The 20,449-nt window shown below is 36.7% G+C and overlaps 1 protein-coding gene across 6 annotated transcripts in view; it reads left to right on the forward strand.

Annotated features, from left to right (window-relative positions):
- Nucleotides 1-20,449, forward strand: part of LOC136826829 (uncharacterized) — a 1,026,023-nt gene that overhangs the window by 289,308 nt on the left and 716,266 nt on the right. Inside the window, exon 2 of one of the 6 annotated variants that reach the window (XM_067084293.1) lies at nt 6,873-6,938. The exons of the other annotated variants lie outside the window; for them this stretch is intronic. Within the exon in view, the coding sequence (XP_066940394.1) occupies nt 6,873-6,938 (66 nt within the window). The remainder of the gene's footprint in view (nt 1-6,872; nt 6,939-20,449) is intronic. 6 annotated transcript variants of the gene reach the window in all.

Raw genomic sequence — 20,449 nt, forward strand, 5'->3', positions numbered from 1 at the left:
CATTTACTCACATTTAGGCAAATTGCTAAAAAATATAACCACTGAGGTATTCATCTCGACCCTCCATTTGTCCTAAAATGATGAGAGTATGTTTGTATTTTCTCTAGCAAATGTGTAAATTCACTGTTTGTCTGTGTGTGAAAGTGTAGGTACCCAGACACACACATATTAAGCCACAAATACCCCTTCATATCGAGTTCAGTACGAAAGGGTATTTGAGGCTTAATATTTTTGATAACAGAGAAGTCACGCGTGTATAAGTGAGATATATGTTTTGTGTGTTTGTGTGTGTGTGTGTGTGTGTGTGTGTTTGTGTATATGCGTGCTTGCGCAAGTATGCTCGTCCTGCATTTATCTTTTTCGCTTTGACTAAAGTTAAAAACCTTAGCAAACCTGAACTAGATACACTTGAGATATTATTTGGTCTGTTTGTCCCGACAACTAGTAGTAGGTGAGTGGCTCCGTACGTCAGCAGACAGATTGGTGTAATGAAGGCCATCGGTTTTCCTCTGCTTTAGGGCGCAAGAGATCGACCATGATTCATAGTTGGCTTCATCCCAACTTCCTCGAGAAGAAGCCAAAATGAGAACCCCGAGTTAAAGCGGCCATCATTTAAAAGCATTTATTGCTCCTCTGCTGAGAGATACCAACCTAGTTTCCTTATCTAAATTCAATGTCATTTTAAAGACGATCCATATTTAGAGTTGCCGAAAGCAAATATCTGAAATATTGTAGCTTCTAGAAGGGGCATAGATAAAAGGAATGCCTATGGGTTATTGTTAAGGAGAGGTTTCAGAGACGGGACAAAGCCCATAGCACGAAAGCCCCCTATACAAAACCACTTCCGTTCAGGACGAAAGAAAGAAGAAAGGGACAGTTCCGGGACAAGTCCTTCTTCATTTACAATCTACATCACTTGTGGAACCAATAACAGTGTTTTTTTTTCCTCTCGTTTATTTTCGTCACTGAGTCTGGGCTAGATATTGGGCATTTGTATAATTCATTTGGATGATTAGCAGCTAAACCATCCTTATCCTACACTGTTATCAACACAGTTTCATGCAGTGGTTTTCAACCTGTGGGGCATGGCCCACTGGTGGGCCATGGGCAGTTCTGAGGGGGGCCATGCCACGGACGTCTTCAAAATAGAATTAAAAAATGAAAAATCATTTACAGTAAATGTAGGCCAGTGCTTTCTTTCATTAAGGAAAATGCATAACTAATAAAGTGTTCTGAAAACTAATTCCATGAATGAAAATGAAAAGCTTTATAATAATTCTATTATCATCATTACACTATTCTGAAGGGCAGTGGGCCATGAGTATTTAGGGATGCCAAAAATTGGCAATGGGCACAAAAAGGTTGAAAACCACTGGTTTACTGTATGATTTCAATTCGTCATTTATTGGATTTTTCTTTTTACTATAAATCAAACGCACCCTTGCTGAGCTAGTAAGATGTGGCAACGTTCCTGCCACATCTACAGTACACGATATCTCAGCTTAGGTCAAGGTTTAATGAATCAAATCTGGGAAAAGTAGCAACATCTAAAGCGTACTACACGTTCGTAGTCATTCTGGTTTGACTGTAGGCATTGTTCGTCTCACAACGTCCATCAACCTCGACTCAGCGTTCTAGCATGTCCAAGTTTTGTTCTCCACGAATAGAATATGACTGTTCCTTTGAATCTTCATGTCTCTCGCTACTAGACAGAAAAGCATAAATTGATGAAGCAAGTCAAGACAGAATAGTATTGTAATGAATCAGGTCCTTGAAGCCAATTTTCTGAGATGAATTAGTGACGCTTTTCATGAAATCTTTGCATGCCGTAATGAACGTTTTGGTCAATTTTTAAGTCCATAGTTTTCTTGCATATTATTATCATTATTAATTGAAGTAGAAAAGGTAATGTTACTAAGAAAAGATATTTCTGCAGTATTTTTTAATTCTCTCTCTCTCTCTCTCTCTCTCTCTCTCTCTCTCTCTCTCTCTCTCTCTCTCTGTTTATATATGTGTGTATAAAGCGTTTCTTTTCCAGTTACATAAGCAGTTTTTCTCTTGATATTTGTCTTTAATACAGCCATGCCAAAAACGGAATTTACATCCTTGCTTTTCTAGTATTAGCTTCTAAGATATATTAGTTAGAGACTTATTCTTAAGGTAGTTAATTGATTTTACAGAAACGCAGTAATATCGTTACTAATTATTTTGATGACGATAAATATTTTTGAGAACAATAAAGGTCAAAAATGTCGATCGTGCTTCGTCTATTCATGTTATCCTGCGACATTTTGAAGAGTTGAGAAAGTGATGTGGCTTGGGAATTGACATCCTTAGAAATGCAGTATTTATTTTTCAAAGTGAAATCCAGCGCTTTTTACTTCGCTGGATTTCACTTTGAGAAGAAAATCCAGCATATCTGCGGATGTCAGTCACCAAGCCGCATCACTCTCTCAGCCCTTCAAAATGTCGGCGGGATAACATGAACAGATGAAGCCGTAGAAGTGCTATTGAAAATACAAAGGGCATGATTAAGTCCCGCGGCGATGGCGATGCAATCAGATATCCAAAAGGGTTATTTTCCTTAGAATCAGTGGTGTCTCAGGTCAATAGAACCCGCTAAATTAGTTTTAAACAGATTTGGGTTTATAAAGAATTTCAAGAAAACATGTTCAACACTATCCATAACTTTACGGTCAGGATGTCGCTAGGGCAGACACGTCTTCAATGTGCAGTTACTATATATTATGCTAACGAAAGACACCTTTTCCAATGAAAGGTACCAATGGAATTGGAAGACGCCGTTTTTATTATAAGCAGCCATTTATATATGTAAAGATGCCATTGCTATTAAAGATCCCAACGCTATTAATGAAACGCTGATGGCTATTTTAGTTAGATATGTCCCTAGGAAAGTCATCAAATTTAGGACAAATGACCCGCCATGCGTGATCATGGCTGGTCATGGTAAACCATGACAAACAGACCAAATGCAACACGTGGAGACGAAACCGCTCACATGACAAAGACACCATTTTGTTGAGTCGCGCCGTGCTGCGCATGGAATTCTCCATGTAGCTGAGGAAAATTATATTAATTCATTAATGGGGAAACTTGAAGGAATTACTCAGCCTCATCTGTGGTGGACCAAACGGCCATCATCTATCTTTGGGTCAGACTCGTCTTCCATTCCACCACTACCAACAGATGATGGTAGATTGGTTACTGGCCCTCGAGAAAAGGCTGAATGGCTTCATCGAGCTTTTGAAGAAAAGCAGTCAGCTGAGGATGTCCCTCTCCCAGATACTTGTCATCCTGAACCTACTGTATTCTTACAAAATTTGCACTTCGCTCCAGGGATGTTCAGAAAATTCAGGATAATCTTAATAGGTGGGATGGAGAAGATCTTGATGGTTTCACCCTTTGTTTTTTTAAAAAAGTTTCTAGTGTGTTGTCTCCCAAGATTACTAGGTTCTATAGATTTTTATGATGACATAGTATCTTTGCTGATGAGCGGAAGCTACTATATAAGTATGTGGGATCTAAAGGATTGTTAGCTGATAGTCAATATACATATAGGAAGCAGTTAGGTATCTGCAATGCTCTTTTAGATTTGACATGCCAATTGCAAGAGAACCTTGATAAGGGTTGTGAGTGTAGAGTAATGCAAATAGGTTTTAGTGCTGCTTTCGATTTTGTAAATCACAAGGCACTTATTCATAAACTTCAGAACCTTGGAGTGGATGGATATGTTTCAACTTTACTTCAAACAAAGTAAAAGAAAACACTATTGTTTAGCCATTCTCGTACAGATTTTCCACCCCATCTTCCCCTTCAGGTAGATGGGACTCTGCTGAATGAGTCTGAAGGTGTAATTTTTAACTCACATCTTACTTTCGAGAAACATCTAATGGAATGTTCAGCAAATGCCGTACGAAAGTTAGGCATTGTTCGTAAGGCCTCATATATTTATAACAGTAATAAAATTAATACAACCTGTTTTAGGTCATTTGTCCTTCCTTTCTAGAATACTGTTCTCCGGTGTAGATGTCTGCTCTGCCAGAGATTTATCTCCTTTAGAGAGATTGGTCCGTGGTGGTAGGTTTCTATTTCCTAATATTAGCAGTTATGACTTGGACCATCGACGGATCGTCTCTCGTTTGTCAATTTTTCGTAAGTTCTGTTGTAACAGAGTTCTTTCACATTCACTATTGATCCCTGATCCCCTTTTCCCGCCGAGGGCAACCAGAATTTGCTAAACAGTAGCACCAATATGCAGTAAATGTGCCTCGCTGTCGAACTTCTCTGTTCCAGAGGTCCTTTATTCCTTACACCGTTGGACTGTGGAATAGTCGCCCTGAGCATGTCGGGCAATTGGAACTCCAAAAGTGTAAGCGAAGATGCAATACATTACACCCTAATACAGTTCTTGCAGTTTAGTAATTTACTTACATTTTTACTTTTTTATTTATTAAATTGTTAATTTATTTTTTTCCTTTTTTTATTAAGTGATCTCTTCTTTCTATGTTTCTATTTACTTCCTGTTACTTCTTTCCAATGTGCACTATGTTCTCTGGAAGCCTGAATTTCAAGTCAGTGGCCCCCGTGGTCTTGTTCCATAAGAACAGGGTTCATCTGAATAATAATAATAAGAATAATAATGATCATATTCATGGAAGACGCCATTTATATTGAAAGACGCTATTATTACTGAAAGACTCAAATGCCAGGGTAAGACTGACTGGCCGAAGAGATAAACGGAATTTTTTTAAATGTACAGGACAGTGGAACAGACAGTTCAATTCCCTTATCAGCTCAGTCCTGACAGAATCGAGAAAGTGGAGAGAGAGAGAGAGAGAGAGAGAGAGAGAGAGAGAGAGAGAGAGAGACAGACAGACAGACAGACAGACAGACAGACAGAGATAAATGATGTCTGAGCCCGCGTAAGTGATAGATTATTTGTTGAATGCTGTAATTCTTACGACAAAAATGCACTACTTTTCTTAAGAAACACTAGAAAGCAGTTAAAACTAAACATAATAATAAAGAGCGAGAATTGTTACCAAAGTTGAATATCATCTCATTAACTAAACCCAAAGATGTAAGCGGTTGATATCTTTAAGCTTTATTTAGAACGGATTCATATAGCGATGGCACCTTAATGCTCCCACTTCAAAGTCAGACCTCTGGTAAAATATGCAACTTCTTGTAGGTTATTCTATTAATTCATATCATTCATATGACATGGCGGAGGTAATATTTCATGAGTATGTCTCTACATGTCGATGGTTACGCCTAGGAAATATTTACGAATGGTACATTCCATAAACGTACATTTCCGTCTTTACCAGAGAGTAGAAAGAAGTCAGTCGCCACAGAACGTGCTTTTAAAAAGACTGTCATTTTATCATATTAAAATTTTTCTTGAGACAAATTAGGTTCGTCCTCTGCCTAATCCTTGTTTTCTCTCATGGGTGACCAGGACCCTTCCCTTCCTCACCCGCTGCCCTACATTGTGAGAGAATCCAAGATTCCACCCTTTAGACCGTGCCACTAACCGTTAAAGACACCCACATCTCGCGAGCGTGAAGAGAAGCAGGTGTTGGTCCCCAAGTATTTGGCAGCTGAGCTCAGCATTAGAAATAACTGGTTGGAAAAAATTTCTTAATTGATGAACGAGTTGTATGTAAATACCTTCAACTCGTCAAGACCAGGTAACGACGCAGGTGGAACGGAAGTTTATTTATCCTTTCTCACAAACAATGAGAAAGTGAGTGAGAGACAGGAAAAAAAGTCTATGTATTTGGGGTTTAAGTGAACAGAGTAACCACCAAAGAAAAAGAGTTAAATTCCCTCCATTTCAGGCATCAAGTCTTAGGTACATTAAAGCCCAGCACTTTATTTTCCTTACCCAGTGCGTATGAGCCCCCGTCCTTTTCAGTCAATGCACGAGATCCCTTAGAATGTCTGAGAGTTCTATATTGGGATCCAAAAGCTGGGTCGCCAAAGGAACAAAATCAACAAGTGTCATGTCGGAGGCAGAGAGAGAGAGAGAGAGAGAGAGAGAGAGAGAGAGAGAGAGCCGTCGCAGGAGACTCATGGCACAGAGCAGCCTTTCTACCTGTTGTTATTTGTCTTTCTCAAGTGCGTTAAATTTCAGCCATGTCCCTGTCTGTCTCTCAGCGTAACGAAGGTATGAGTGATGCAGTGTCTGAGATAGAGATAGCAGAGTCAACTATTCAGTCCTTGGTCGGTACCTTCCTTGGACAGCTTATACGTGCCTTTAAGATTTCAACTGAAAGACTCAATTTAGACTTAAAGTTGCCCAAGGAACACCATATGGGCTAGGATATGTCGCAGAGGTGCACTGAAATGCAGTGCAAATAGTGCACAAAAGTCGTTACCGGTTGTGGTAGCGTGTATGAGACGCGTTCTATTTGTACTTCGTATTCTGATTTCATCTCCCCTCCAATACAAGGAGAAACTACAGTCTTGTTCTCTTTGTTCGCGTGTAATACTTCGTAGACATATTCAGTGTACGTATATAGAGTAGATAAAATACACTCAAAAATGCCTATCGTACATATTCATCTGTGTATTTCTTTGTACAGATTCTGCTTGGCATGAAGTCTAAACTTATTTTCGGAGTTAGAATTTTTTTAATCCATTTTTTTTTATTTTGTAAAAAAAAGAGAAATTTAATTTCTTTTCAGCGATTGCAGTGGTTGATTTTGTATTTCTTGTGTTTTTCCAAATTTGTATATTTATTTGTACTAATGAACTGTTTAGCAAAGCCTTTTTTTTTATTGTATCATATCCTGAATGAAGCATTTTACAGTTTGAGCGTCGATTAACGTTGTCCTTTTTTGCAGGTACGTAATGAGGTGACTGAAATTCTACAGAAACCTTTCGATATTCGATCCTGTCGATGGTATCATGTACGTATGAAAAGGCTACAAGTTGTTAGTGCTGACTTTTTTACCAATTCCTTGTACGATAAATCCAGAAATGATGATTTATGGTATTAAATGCTGTCAGGCGAACTCTAATTAATTATGCTTCAAAGTATGGTATGCTAGAAAAATAAAGAGGGTTTGCAAAAGAAAATCTGGAAAAGGCGTTCTGGTGAAAATTACCTTATATCAGTAAAAGTTACTCGTATCGTGGTTTCACTGTCTGTATTGGGAATTAACAGTTCCGAGAAAAAAATGGCAGAATTCTCGCTATAAAAAGTAAGCCTCTCTCTCTCTCTCTCTCTCTCTCTCTCTCTCTCTCTCTCTCTCTCTCTTCACACTTACACACACACACACACACACACACACACACACACATATATATATATATATATATATATATATATATATATATATATATATATATATATATATATATATATATATATATATATGTATGTATGTATGTTTGTATGTGTAATGTTATATTTATACTAAATAAACATACCTATTAAGTACGTTACATTTGATAGTAATTTCAAGTATTCACCGGTAATTACTTATAATTACGACCTTAATTGCGACGTCCCTTACTTACAAATGTTCGACGGCATTTGCTTCATGCGGTATTCTAGAATTTCTCTTTCACTTGTTGTTATTTTCCCTATTTTGGTTTCTGTTATTTCCTCAGGTATTTGTAATGCAGATGTTCATTGCAAACGTTTACGAAGCAGGAGAGCCTCTCGGAGGTTATTCTTAAGCAGATTTGGTCGTAGGTTCCATTTAAATTACCAGTCTTTTTTCACTGAACAGAATACATGAAATCGACAACCACACTCGTGCATGAAGTTAGTTAGCACTGAAAACGGAACTGACTGGCACAATACTTCACAATAAATTCCTCAATATTTGTCCGATGACCCAGGAAATAAATGGTATCAATGTCTCCGTCCCGGTGTGAAAGGGCAACCACGTTTATGAAACAGTATGATTTTAGATAACTTTGAGAGCACATAATGATGCTGAGGTTCCTTCTCGAGTTTGTATGTTAAAGAAAAGGAATGAATCGCAAAGAAAACGATTTCCGAGGTATGCAGTTGTTAGATTGGAAACCATTTTACCATTAGTCTGTGACTTCTTTTTTTTTTTTTTTTTTTTGATGCTGCGCTCACAGGATGGGAGGGGGTGTCCAATAAATTACCCTTTCACGAGGCCAAATCTACAAAAAAAAAAAAAATCTGTAGAATGACCCTGATGTTTACTGCCTAGGCCTTGCTTAACCTTGGCATAACGCTCCGTTGGCCTTACATTTTTAATTCAAATGCTGTTAAAGGCCCCATTCACAAACAGCTATGACTTGTCAAAGTTGAGTCTTTAAGAACGCGCTTATTTAAAATACTGGCGCTGGAAGGACGACAAGAAATGATATACCACTTGTACAGTAGTTCAGTTACAAGCATTCTGCTCTCTCTCTCTCTCTCTCTCTCTCTCTCTCTCTCTCTCTCTCTCTCTCTCTTGAAGGCCAAGTGAAAGTAGGAGAAAGGACGAAGCTGTTCCTATAATATCCATATGGTTACATTATCATGTTACCATTTTGCATGTTATAGTGAAATTATATATTACGATAATAGCCTTGTATACTTTCTAAATAATTACAGTATCAGTAATTGCCATGCTATTTTCTCTTCAGGTCGCCAAGGTTACGAGTGAAATGAAAGTGGCTTTAGATTTATACCTAAGAGTGGAATGTATCATGTACGGAAAACCTTTTCTAAAGCTGACATCTGTCACTTCTTATATATGTAAACACATTATATATATATATATATATATATATATATATATATATATATATATATATATATATATATATATATATAATATATATATATATATATATATATATATATATATATATATATATATATATATATATATATATATATAGGCCTATGCACGCAGATATGCCTGTGTGTGTGTATAACAAAAAATTCAAACAACGTACGCAACCAAAGTGTTGGCTCTTCACAGTAAGTACAATTGCAGCTAATAGTAGACATTCTTTCAGAATTATATCATCCAAAGCCAGCTACCTTCAATCGTTCAATCGGCAATTTATGTCTTATCCAAATTAAGCAGAGACAGACTACGCTTGAAGAGACTTGGGATTTTCTGGGCCTTCGTTCAGAACTTATTATAAAATAGATTCCTCAATCGAGAATAAGTCATCAAAGAACTACAAACCTTTAAATGCAGTCGACATTTAGGTCTTATATTGACGTGAACAAGGTACAGTCACGCTCAGAGGTGATGCTCCAAGATTGCATAGGATTTCGTTCAAAATTTACTAATTGGCAACTAACATGCTGCATATTTATCTTTTATTTCAATGCGGAAGAAGATTATTTTACAAAAGTCCATAATGTGTTTTGCATGAGTGAAATCTGTCATATATATTAAAACTGATAGAAAATATTACGTGTAACCAAATTTCATAAAAACAGTGAGAGAGCATTTCTTAAACTTCCGTTCACTCAGCGCTGATGCATTCGACAACAAATGTCTTTATCAGCCTAGGCTCAAATGTTAAAATGATAAGAAAAGTCATAAAAAGTTTTCTTAACATTGTGATATTTTCTTTAATTGCAACCATAAAACTTTCAACAGCCCTATATGAGTATTTTCACTCCTCAATGCTGAAAAAAAGATAAAGAAATAAATATGAAATTATTACTATAGCTAAAATGGGTGGGAGTGACTTATGTACACTTGTCAAGGAAAGTGAGGATACAGTTTTTTTTAAATCTTTAGACATACAGTATATTGCTCAATAATGCGACATCTGGCAACTTTAGAAAGGGGAGGAGCTTCAGACTTATTGTGTTTGTTGTTCGCTTGACCTCCCATAACTTTCAATCATATTCTACAATTCTGAAATCATTGATACTTAAATGCAGTAGTAAGCTTTATAGTATTCGTTCAAGATGTAATTTGCAGCGACAGTTCTGAACAAAATAAAAATTTTTCGACATAACCTACCAAGTAACCTTACACAAATGAATTTAAGACACCACAATGAACGAAATGCTTGCATAATCGGAAATGCGATCTTCCATAATGAAATCAAGAGTTAAATTTGAGCAATGTCCAACAAAAAATGTGGGGAACAATAAAGGAACGAATGCAATGTTATGAGAGAGAGAGAGAGAGAGAGAGAGAGAGAGAGAGAGAGAGAGAGAGAGAGAGAGAGAGAGTTGCTGTTGTGTAAGCCTAGACCTATATGTAGAGCTCCTCATTTCATTATTTTGTTTTCTTTTAGAGATTGAGCGATACTATATTTGTATAGTATGTTTTAGCAATGGAGAGAGAGAGAGAGAGAGAGAGAGAGAGAGAGAGAGAGAGAGAGAGAGAGAGAGAGAGAGAGAGAGTTGCTGTTGTGTAAGCCTAGGCCTATATGTAGAGCTACTCATTTCGTTATTTTTTTCTTTTTTTTCATTTAGATATTGAGCGATACTATATTTGTATAGTATGTTTTAGCAATGGAGAGAGAGAGAGAGAGAGAGAGAGAGAGAGAGAGAGAGAGAGAGAGAGAGAAGAGAGATGGCAATGTCAATGTCAAGACATCCCGTTACTTGTGTTTTCCCGCCGAAGTCCTCGGCTCTCGCGCTGCTACTCACATCATAGAGAACACTCTTGCGGATTTAAATAGATTTGGTCAACCTCCTCCAGCTGTCACAACATTTACTGCCATTAATTCCAGCTGACCTTTAACACCGTGAAATACAAATATAAATGTGTAAAAATTAAAGAAATTGTCATTACCTCGTATGATGATGCAATAATAAGCCTGTTCATAACAGAAAACGAGTAAATATTGCTGTTCTGATAAACAGTACTGCACCAAGATATCCACATACTATCTTTATGAACGAAGTCATCTGAGAAATTCTGATTACTTCGGACATCCATGGTGTTTTTAAGTATCTGAACGTTTTTGTTTTGCAGATTTAATATATATGATATAATTTGCATTGTATTTTCATATTCTAGAGTAAATTTACCGAGATTATGTGTTTTCTGTAAGAAAAAAATTAAAATTCGATGAACGAAATCTAATGAAAACTGTATCCTCACTTTCCTTGCCGAGTGTACACTCGGCAAGAAAAGTGAAGATACAGTTTTTTTAAATCTTTGGACATATATTGCTCAATAATGCGATATCTGGCAACTTTAGAAAGGGGAGGAGCTTCAGTCTTAGTGTGTCGGTTTTTTGCTTGACCTCCTATAACTTTCAATCATATTCTACGATTCTGACATCATTGATACTTAAATGCAGTAGTAAGCTTTACAGTATTCGTTCAACTTGTAATTTGCAGCAACAGTTCTGAGCATAACCTACCAATTAACCTTACACAAATGAATTTATGACACCACAATGAACGGAATGCTTGCATAATCGGAAACGCGATCTTCCATAGTGAAATCAAGAGTTAAATTTGAGCAATGTCAAAGGAAAAACGTGGGGAACAATAAAGGAAAGAATGCAATGTTACGATGAGAGAGAGAGAGAGAGAGAGAGAGAGAGTTGCTGTTGTATAAGACTAGGCCTATATGTAGAGCTACTCATTTCATTACTTTTTTTCTTTTAGAGATTGAGCGATACTATATTTGTATAGTATGTTTTAGCAATGGAGAGAGAGAGAGAGAGAGAGAGTTGCTGTTGTATAAGCCTAGGCCTACATGAAGAGCTACTCATTTCATTACTTTTTTTTTTCTTTTAGAGATTGAGCAATACTATATTTGTATAGTATGTTTTAGCAATGGAGAGGGAGAGAGAGAGTTGCTGTTGTATAAGCCTAGGCCTATATGTAGAGCTACTCATTTCATTACTTTTTTTTCTTTTAGAGATTGAGCGATACTATATTTGTATAGTATGTTTTAGCAATGGAGAGAGAGAGAGAGTTGCTGTTGTATAAGCCTAGACCTATATGTAGAGCTACTTATTTCATTACTTTTTTCTTTTAGAGATTGAGCGATACTATATTTGTATAGCATGTTTTAGCAATGGAGAGAGAGAGAGAGAAACTAGGGCAACATCAAGAAACATCCAGTTACTTGTGTTTTCCCGTCGAAGTGCTCCACACATCATAGAGAACGCTCTTGCGGATTTAAATAGATTTGGTCAACTTACCGTAGCTGTTGCAACATTTACTGCCATTAATTCCAGTTGACTTTTAACACCGTGAAATACAAATATGAATGTGTAAAAATTAAAGAAATTATCATTACCTCGTATGATGATGCAATAATAAGCCTGTCCATAACGGAAAACGAGTAAATATTGCCGTTCTGATAAACAGTACTACACCGAGATATCCACACACTATCTTTTAGGCCTCTATGAACGAAGTCATCTGAGAAATTCTGATTACTTCGGACATGCATGGTGTTTTTAAGTATCTGAACGTTTTTGTTTTGCAGATTTAACATATATGATATAAGTTGCATTGTATTTTCCTATTCTAGAGTAAATTTACCGAGATTATGTTTTTTCTGTAAGAAAAAAATTAAAATTCGATGAACGAAATCTAAAGAAAACTGTATCTTCACTTTTCTTGCCGAGTGTACATAACCATTGGGTGGTGGCAACATGAACCATTTGGAACATATGTCCACAATGTGCAAAGACAATGAAATTATCTTGAAAATATTTATTCTTTATTGGTTACAGGAATGTTTGTAGTTTCATAAAAGATCAAATTATTTGTGTTATATTTCTTAACTACTTCCTTTGCAACTACATTTCGGTATACACCAAGGTTTTGTTCCTAGGCCTAGGTGTGTTAGTTTTCTTTGCTTGCTAAACACACATTACGCTTAAAATTCACATCTCTAAAATAACAATTTGTGGCGGGAAAGCATATGAAGCTATCTACATATTCTTACACTTCAGGTTTCCTTATGAATCAATTATATACCAAAATCGAGCAGAAGGACTTTTAAGAAAATAACACTCTTCGTTAGTTTAAAAAATCTGTTGCATAGGCCTTGACGTTAATCCTAATAACTTTAAATCAATAACTATTTTTTGGATGTAATTTAAAGAAGCATCATCTTTTATTATTCAAAGAACAGATAGTCTCTGAAAATATATCTTTTAGTAAACTAGATTGCATCTCAGAAGCCTTAGATTTTTTTATTTGGCCTATACATCATTAGTGCAACGTATGGGCAGTTGGGACATAGCCTATGACTCAAAATTTCCAAGAAAGTTATTTGTAAGTTATATTTCTATTTTGAAAATTTTGTTATGACTGTTGAGCCTATTAGGTCTATTCTTATACAGTATATGATAACTATTTCTTGTAGCTTTGAGCTAAGCTGTACAAAAAAGGTGCTAGTATATGCAGTTCATTTCACATAAATTACGATTGATGTCAGGGAATAAAAGATATATCTATTAATCTATAGGGAAAATAATCAACATATATGACATTGGGGTAAAAAAAAGTTTAACATTGCTTGGCAACCGCACATTTTCCGTTGCATCTGAGCTTTTGGACGATACAAAAGAATCATGTTGCATGACATTTGAGCATGACTGTACACGGAAATGGATAACATGATGCGCTGCTCAAGCTCTCATTGGCTGTGTGTATCAGTTCTTTATTCATCTCCGATAGTCGTCTCCAATTCCAAGGGCACGAAATGTACACGTACACAGCAGTTTATTTTTATGTATGCATGTATGTGAAATTTAAAGCTTGGCAAATTTTGGGGGGTTTAGTACTTAGTTGTTTAAAATGCTTTAATTACATAATTTCTCTTGAAATACTGTTGGTCATCTCTGTAGCTTCCTTGACTGCGTGCAGCTTGATGTTGCTAATGTAGTTTTCCTTTAGAGAGTCAAAGCAAATCTTTTGACATAAAGAGTCTTGATTTTAAATATAGCATTATTGTTGAAGGCATGGATGTTACCTGTAGAGCAGGAAACACCTGCAAGTACAATGTATCTGTCTAGCGAGTGTTTCGTATCTCTAACAGTGGTGTCTAGTTGCTTAGAACTGGTCTTGGTATAGTCCCTTTGGTCATCTAGGAGTTTTACCTTTATGGTAATTGTCTTGCTTCTGGTCTAACTGATCAGTGGGGCATGTCAGCTCGAATTCTGTCAGTCTTTTGGCATCCAGCTTATAAAAGAGACCACTCATATTTCTGGCAAAGGACTGGATCTAGTTCTAACAGGTGTTCCAGTTATAGTTGAACTCAGCGTCTGTTTATTGCAGCCTCAGACCATTATTCCATAGTAATGGACATTTGGATTAATCATTGCACTCCCAGTACCACTAATGAGTGACCTCTGGTTTAAAGTGTTTTGACAACTGGCAAATAATAGAACATAATTTGGCAGCTGTATAGGTAACTGATATTTATTCTAACCTTTAATCCATGAAGGCATGATGCCGGTCTCTGCCCCAGAATTTTTTACATTCCTTTCCAAGGAAAGCTATCGGTTTTAGACTAATTCTCATCTTTGATTCGATGATTCTTGTTGACCGGGATACCAGGATAAACAGACCAAGTTAATCATGTCGTTGTAATCGTAACACGGAACTTAGAGAACTTTTCTGAACACTGCCCGAGGCAAACAAAGCTCAGATATTTCCGGTGAGAAATTAATAATTTCACTATAGATAAGAAATACCTCATACTCATTTATGGTGGACTCAGATCATCATTCCATTTAGTAGCTGCATTTAGTAGTTCCGCTATTATCCCTACTAGCGACTATGATGGAAAACCGTTGACTATCCTTTAGACAAAACAGAACTACTTCTTCAAACCTTTGACTGATGTCTATCTGAGCCACTTCTCACCATATTTGCTCTTCATTGAAAGGTAAATAGATATATCATCGGTAATCTTTTCTGGACAGACAGAATGGTTAATCGGACAGGGTTTCTAATCCATTTTTAAAAATGTCTTAGGTCTTTTCTCAAAAACTAAAATATTTTAGTTTGTTTTCTGGAAAGCCTGTTTAAAATAGAGAAAATTATGCTACACGGGGTCACGAGAGTTTCTAGGAAATGTAACATGGGTAGGGACCTTACACCAACATACTTACTGAAGAACCGAAAAGTTAGTTCCTTCTGGAGCTAGCCCAACTAATAGGAAAGTCCTATAATTGAATATATATATATTGTGACGAAGTGTCCAGTGTCTGTTCTTCAAATCAAACCTGATATCTAAGTGCTTGTCCCGGAGTCTAAGGCACCATTTATATATGGGGGGAAATGGTCCAGTCTAGTGCACCATTTATATATGGTGACCCTGGAGTGTCCAGTGTCTGTTCTTTAAATCAAACCTGGTATCTAAGTGCTTGATATTTGATTACCAAACTTACCATTTATTCAACAATTATAGTTACCTCACAAAAGCCAGACACCTGAACCTCATCACACATAAAAGACGACTGATTTCTCTAAAGGCAACAGTGATCCCTTGTAAAACTTATCAATCATGAAAGAAAGCAGATTAAGTTCGTTAAACAGGTGTGAGGTAAAATCTAAGGCATCACTCCATTAACATTATAAAGTTCAAATATTTCCATTTATTTCATTTCCCTGGTTCGAGCTCACTTCAATTACTTGAAGGAAAACATCTCACTTACCACTCTATCTCTAATTCAAATCAAGATTACTGGTGGGTCAATGAATGAAACTCTGATATAATATTTTAAATACAAAAATTTATTTCTAAACTCAAAGATTATACATGACATTAACAGTCTCAGGAAATTTATTATTACTGGAAAACAAAACAAAATTGGATTAAATCTGAATTAATCATCAGTCAAAATTAAATCAGAAATTAATTTATTAATTCATCAAAAATTATTCAAGAAAGATTTAAATTATTAAATAACAAAACTTGATTGAAAGAAAATATACTGTAAGTAAATTAATTCCCAAGTGTTAAACAAAATAATGCAAATAAATCAATCATGTAAAAATGTGGATACAAAGACACAGAAATATACTCTGCAAAAGATTAAATATCAAAAATGTAAAGCAAAAATTAAGGCAATAGCAAACTCATCACATATATGTATAAAAGAAAAATTCTTCAAAAGATAAAGCATAAAACATATAACACGAAAAAATATTAAAAAGTGAAAAGGTATCTTTACATATAACCACTGCAGATATTATTTTCAGTGCACTGAAACCCAATAACTATATTACAATACCTTGGTACCAAATGCTTCGTGTCTTTAACCAGGCGCCGTTACACACACACTTAATAAAATACACTGTTCAGATAACTCAGACACATTTACTAAGGAATTAAACAGTTAAAGAATATGAGTGACCATCGTCTACCAAAATATCAATTACATTAAAACGGGACATTCGTAATCCCGAGAGCGAGCGAGCGAGCGAGAGAGAGAGAGAGAGAGAGAGAGACGCGGAGCGGAAAAACGCAGCTCCTTTCCACAACGCTTTTTGGTCTCTGAGTCTCGACTCCTCTGTATGGGCGTCTATCTACGTGGTAGGTCTTTCCACAGTGTTTTGATCGCGTCCCAATGGAATGCATTACTTCAGCAGTTTTGAAATTGACTAACAAACGCTCTCTATACAACGAACAAGGGTTCTCTCTCTCTTAGCGCCACTCACATCCTCTCTAGCTATACAGCGTCTCAAGACATAGAGCATTCAATCATTTTACCTATAACTCTTTTACGGTATACGCGTATCTGAACACAAAATCATAGTTATACAACAACTCACCCATACACACGGGGAGATTACTGCATTATGAAAACCACAGCATAAGAATATATATGTATGTATGTATGTATGTATGTATGTATGTATGTATGTATGTATAACTGAATCACGAAAATATGGAACGTGATGAATATATAAATAAAGACAAAATCTACGAAGGAAAGAGAACGTGGATTTTGTCTTTATATATTATATATATATATATATATATATATATATATATATATATATATATATATTTATATATATGTGTGTGTGTGTGTGTGTGTGTGTGTGTGTGTGTGTGTATTTGTGTGTGTGTGTTGTGTGTTAAATTTAGTAGAAACAAAACAGCCACAAAAATGAAGTTTACCACCTGACTGTCAGCAATGGATTCGAGATAGTAGTGATGTTTACGTTAGGTGTTCTCACATGTTTATTTGTTTGACCACGAGATATTTCAGAAATTATTTCTGGATGTCTATGAATATGTTATGGTGGGCCATGTGCCAAGGTGGAGTTGACTAGTTTAAAGATGGATCAAGAGCAGAATGCAGCTCCAAGTTTGTGTATTTAGATTATTCCAACCTTTATACATTTAATGCCTGTTCGCCCTCATCCTAGATTATAAGTAACAATTACCTCTTCGGCAATGTGTGACGGTAGTTACCTTCTCTCTGCTTGAACATTTTTTTTTATTTGAGGTATGCACTCCGTGAGTTCTTTCTAGTTTTCGATTGCATTTCTCTCTAGTTTTCTTTTGTCTTTTCCGATTATCTTTCTCATATAAGTGCTTTGGGACATGGTCATATGAATATCCACTGTGAGCTATTACAGAAAGTCATCAGTAATTTCCGCTTTGCTGCCCTGTAGACTCTTCCAGTTCTTGAGAGAATTCCTTCGAGTATCTGATATTCCGAACGCATCGGATGGGCAGAGGTTTCTTAATTACATGTCATTTTGACTGCATATCTTTTAGATTTATATTGTTGGGTATTTCGACTGGTTAAATTTTGTTGTATTTCCCCTGACGTATTGAGATAACTAGAACCCGGACTATGAGGGTCGCCATCATTTTAGCGGAATGCTGGCAGAGAGCCAGACTGAATGAGTAGACCCTCTCACTTGGGTTTCTGTCTATCAGCCGCCTTCGTTCTCTTTCGGAGCGTTTTCCACCTAATGGTTATCAGACAGATGTGAATGACCTAAGAGTGCAATATGTGACCAGCTTGCAGAAACGAAGGTCTAAGCATGTCGCCCGTTATGAACAATGGACAGAAGCTAACATCCGGTTTTTGAGCCAAAAGGTTTCGAGATGACCCGTCCGAAGTTGATAGCTTCTTGTACCCTCATATATATATATATATATATATATATATATATATATATATATATATATATATATATATATATATATATATATATATATATATATATATATATATATATATATATATATATATATATATATATAGTGTGTGTGTGTCTATGTCTCTCTCTCTCTCTCTCTCTCTCTTTGTCACAACTTTCAGTGAGAGGTGCCAAGAAATCCAATAGTCCCATACTATTAACCGTCATATTTGTGTTAATTTTCAAATAAGGATGTTTGCTATTTGTTCACACATAGCCTAAGTGTAATTCATCCCCTAGATGACCACGAGCTCCGGCTAACGGAGCTGCTGCCTATAGCTCAATTACTGAAGTTGGTCGCCGTGGCATCAGACGGGGATTTATCGTTGAGACTATTGCCTTTCAGAGCGTCACGAAGTGTGGATAAACCAAAACCGAGTTTCATGAGCGTTTCAGTGGTTACTGCAAGAAGAATTCAATGTTAACCACCGAAGTTTTAGCATCAGATTTTCCACTTTCTTGGACGTTCCACTTTCTTGGCTGGCGTCCTGCCACTTCATTTCTACCCATTCTTCATCTGTTTGCTGTACTCCTTTTCTCCCACGTGTCCGAACCATCTCAGTCTTTGAAATCCCAATTCCCTATCCAGCAAATGAATTTGCGGTATGATCTTTCCATCGCACGCCAACCAAGAGTCTCGCATTACGTAGTCTCCCCTTTTCTGAATACTATCTTCCATTTTCTTTAGAAGTGTCCTCGTCTTGTCGCGTGCAGAATCGTAGTCTCTTATTTATTGATTGGCATTTGTGCTGCAGTTTGTGGCTGCTGTGTTCTCACAAATGCAATGTTTAGTTGTCTGGCGCCAGAAGTGACCTTACACCAGAATGTCCTTGACCCTTGGCCTGAGCCCCATTCTCTTTAGTACTATTACGGTCGAGTTCCCTGCTTGAGGGTAAACTTCCGCATAGTCTCTTGTGCCCATTTGTTTATTTATTTATCTGTTTTGTATACTTTAAATTTACATTGACATTTCTGACCATACCTATAAAAACTCCTTGGTTTTTCTCCTTTGCACTGTTTTTCTTTTCTTCATGTTTGGACTTCCTGTTCTGTGGAACTTATTAAGCAAGTTCATTACCTATTGGCTTGGAACAATAGAATATAGTATTATTATTATTATTATTATTATTATTATTATTATTATTATTATTATTATTATTATTATTATTATTATTCCCTTGAGAGAAAAACAAGACATTGTTACTTTCATGATCTTTCTGTTTTTAATACCTGGTCATTTGCATCCGGCACTTCACAGGGTCCTCTTTAATGCTCTCTTTCCTTTGCTTCCTCATTGCTGGTCCTTGGTGGACGCGACTCCAGCATTCTTCTTGCATGCCTGTCATTGTCTTCACTCTAGCCTGTATATGAATCTTTTTTGATGCTGCGCCTCTCACAGGGCGGGAGGGGGTATCCAATAAATTAGCTTCTCACGAGGCCATATCAAATCTAGCTCTTAGCTGCTACGTGGTACTACTCTAGTAGTTAACCTATCAAAAAGAACGTCTCTTTGGTTAATGTGCTTAGTACGAAACCAAATCTGCAATTGTTGAAGTTATATATTTTGTTTTACCGTTCTTCCAGCACTGCTCCCCCACCCCCACCCTCTACATTCTGCTGTATCGCATTACCTTTTCCTTGGCGCCTTCCTCTTTTAAAGCTCTCTCCCCATTCTTCGGATCCCACCTCCTCCCCCTCCTCTTGATGTTTCCACATCCTTTGGCTAACTGCTATACCAGTCCCCAGCTGCTTTTAACAAACCGCTTGTTATTCTGAAGGGTCCCGTTGCCGTATTACCCTCCCAAATCTCTTTCTATGTCATATTCACAACTGATCGCCGTCACATCAACATCCACGAGTTCCAGTTATATTTTTTTCATTAGAAGATTTCTGAAAAACTGCCTCCATCCTTCCGCTGTTTCTTTCTCTTTATCTTGAATTATTCTACTTTCACCTTTTAAATACTTTATGCTTTCAGACCTTTATTACCTCTGTGCGACCATTTTGCTGTTTCAAACGTCCTTTTACCTCTCCCGTAGTTCCTCGCTGGGTGAGCGGGTTCCGTTCTCAACTACCACTCTGTTGGTCGCGAGTTCGAATCTCCGACCGGCCAGCGAAGAACAAGAGGAATTTGTTTCTGGTGATAGAAATTCATTTCTCGCAATAATGTGGTTCGGATTCCACAATAAGCTGTAGGTCCCGTTGCTAGGTAACCAATTGGTTCTTAGCCACGAAAAAATAAATCTAATCCTTCAGGCCAGCCCTAGGAGAGCTGTTAATCAGCTCAGTGGTCTGGTTGAACTAAGATATACTTAACTT

Source organism: Macrobrachium rosenbergii, chromosome 41, assembly GCF_040412425.1.
Source record: "Macrobrachium rosenbergii isolate ZJJX-2024 chromosome 41, ASM4041242v1, whole genome shotgun sequence".
Classification (NCBI taxonomy): Eukaryota; Metazoa; Arthropoda; class Malacostraca; order Decapoda; family Palaemonidae; genus Macrobrachium; species Macrobrachium rosenbergii.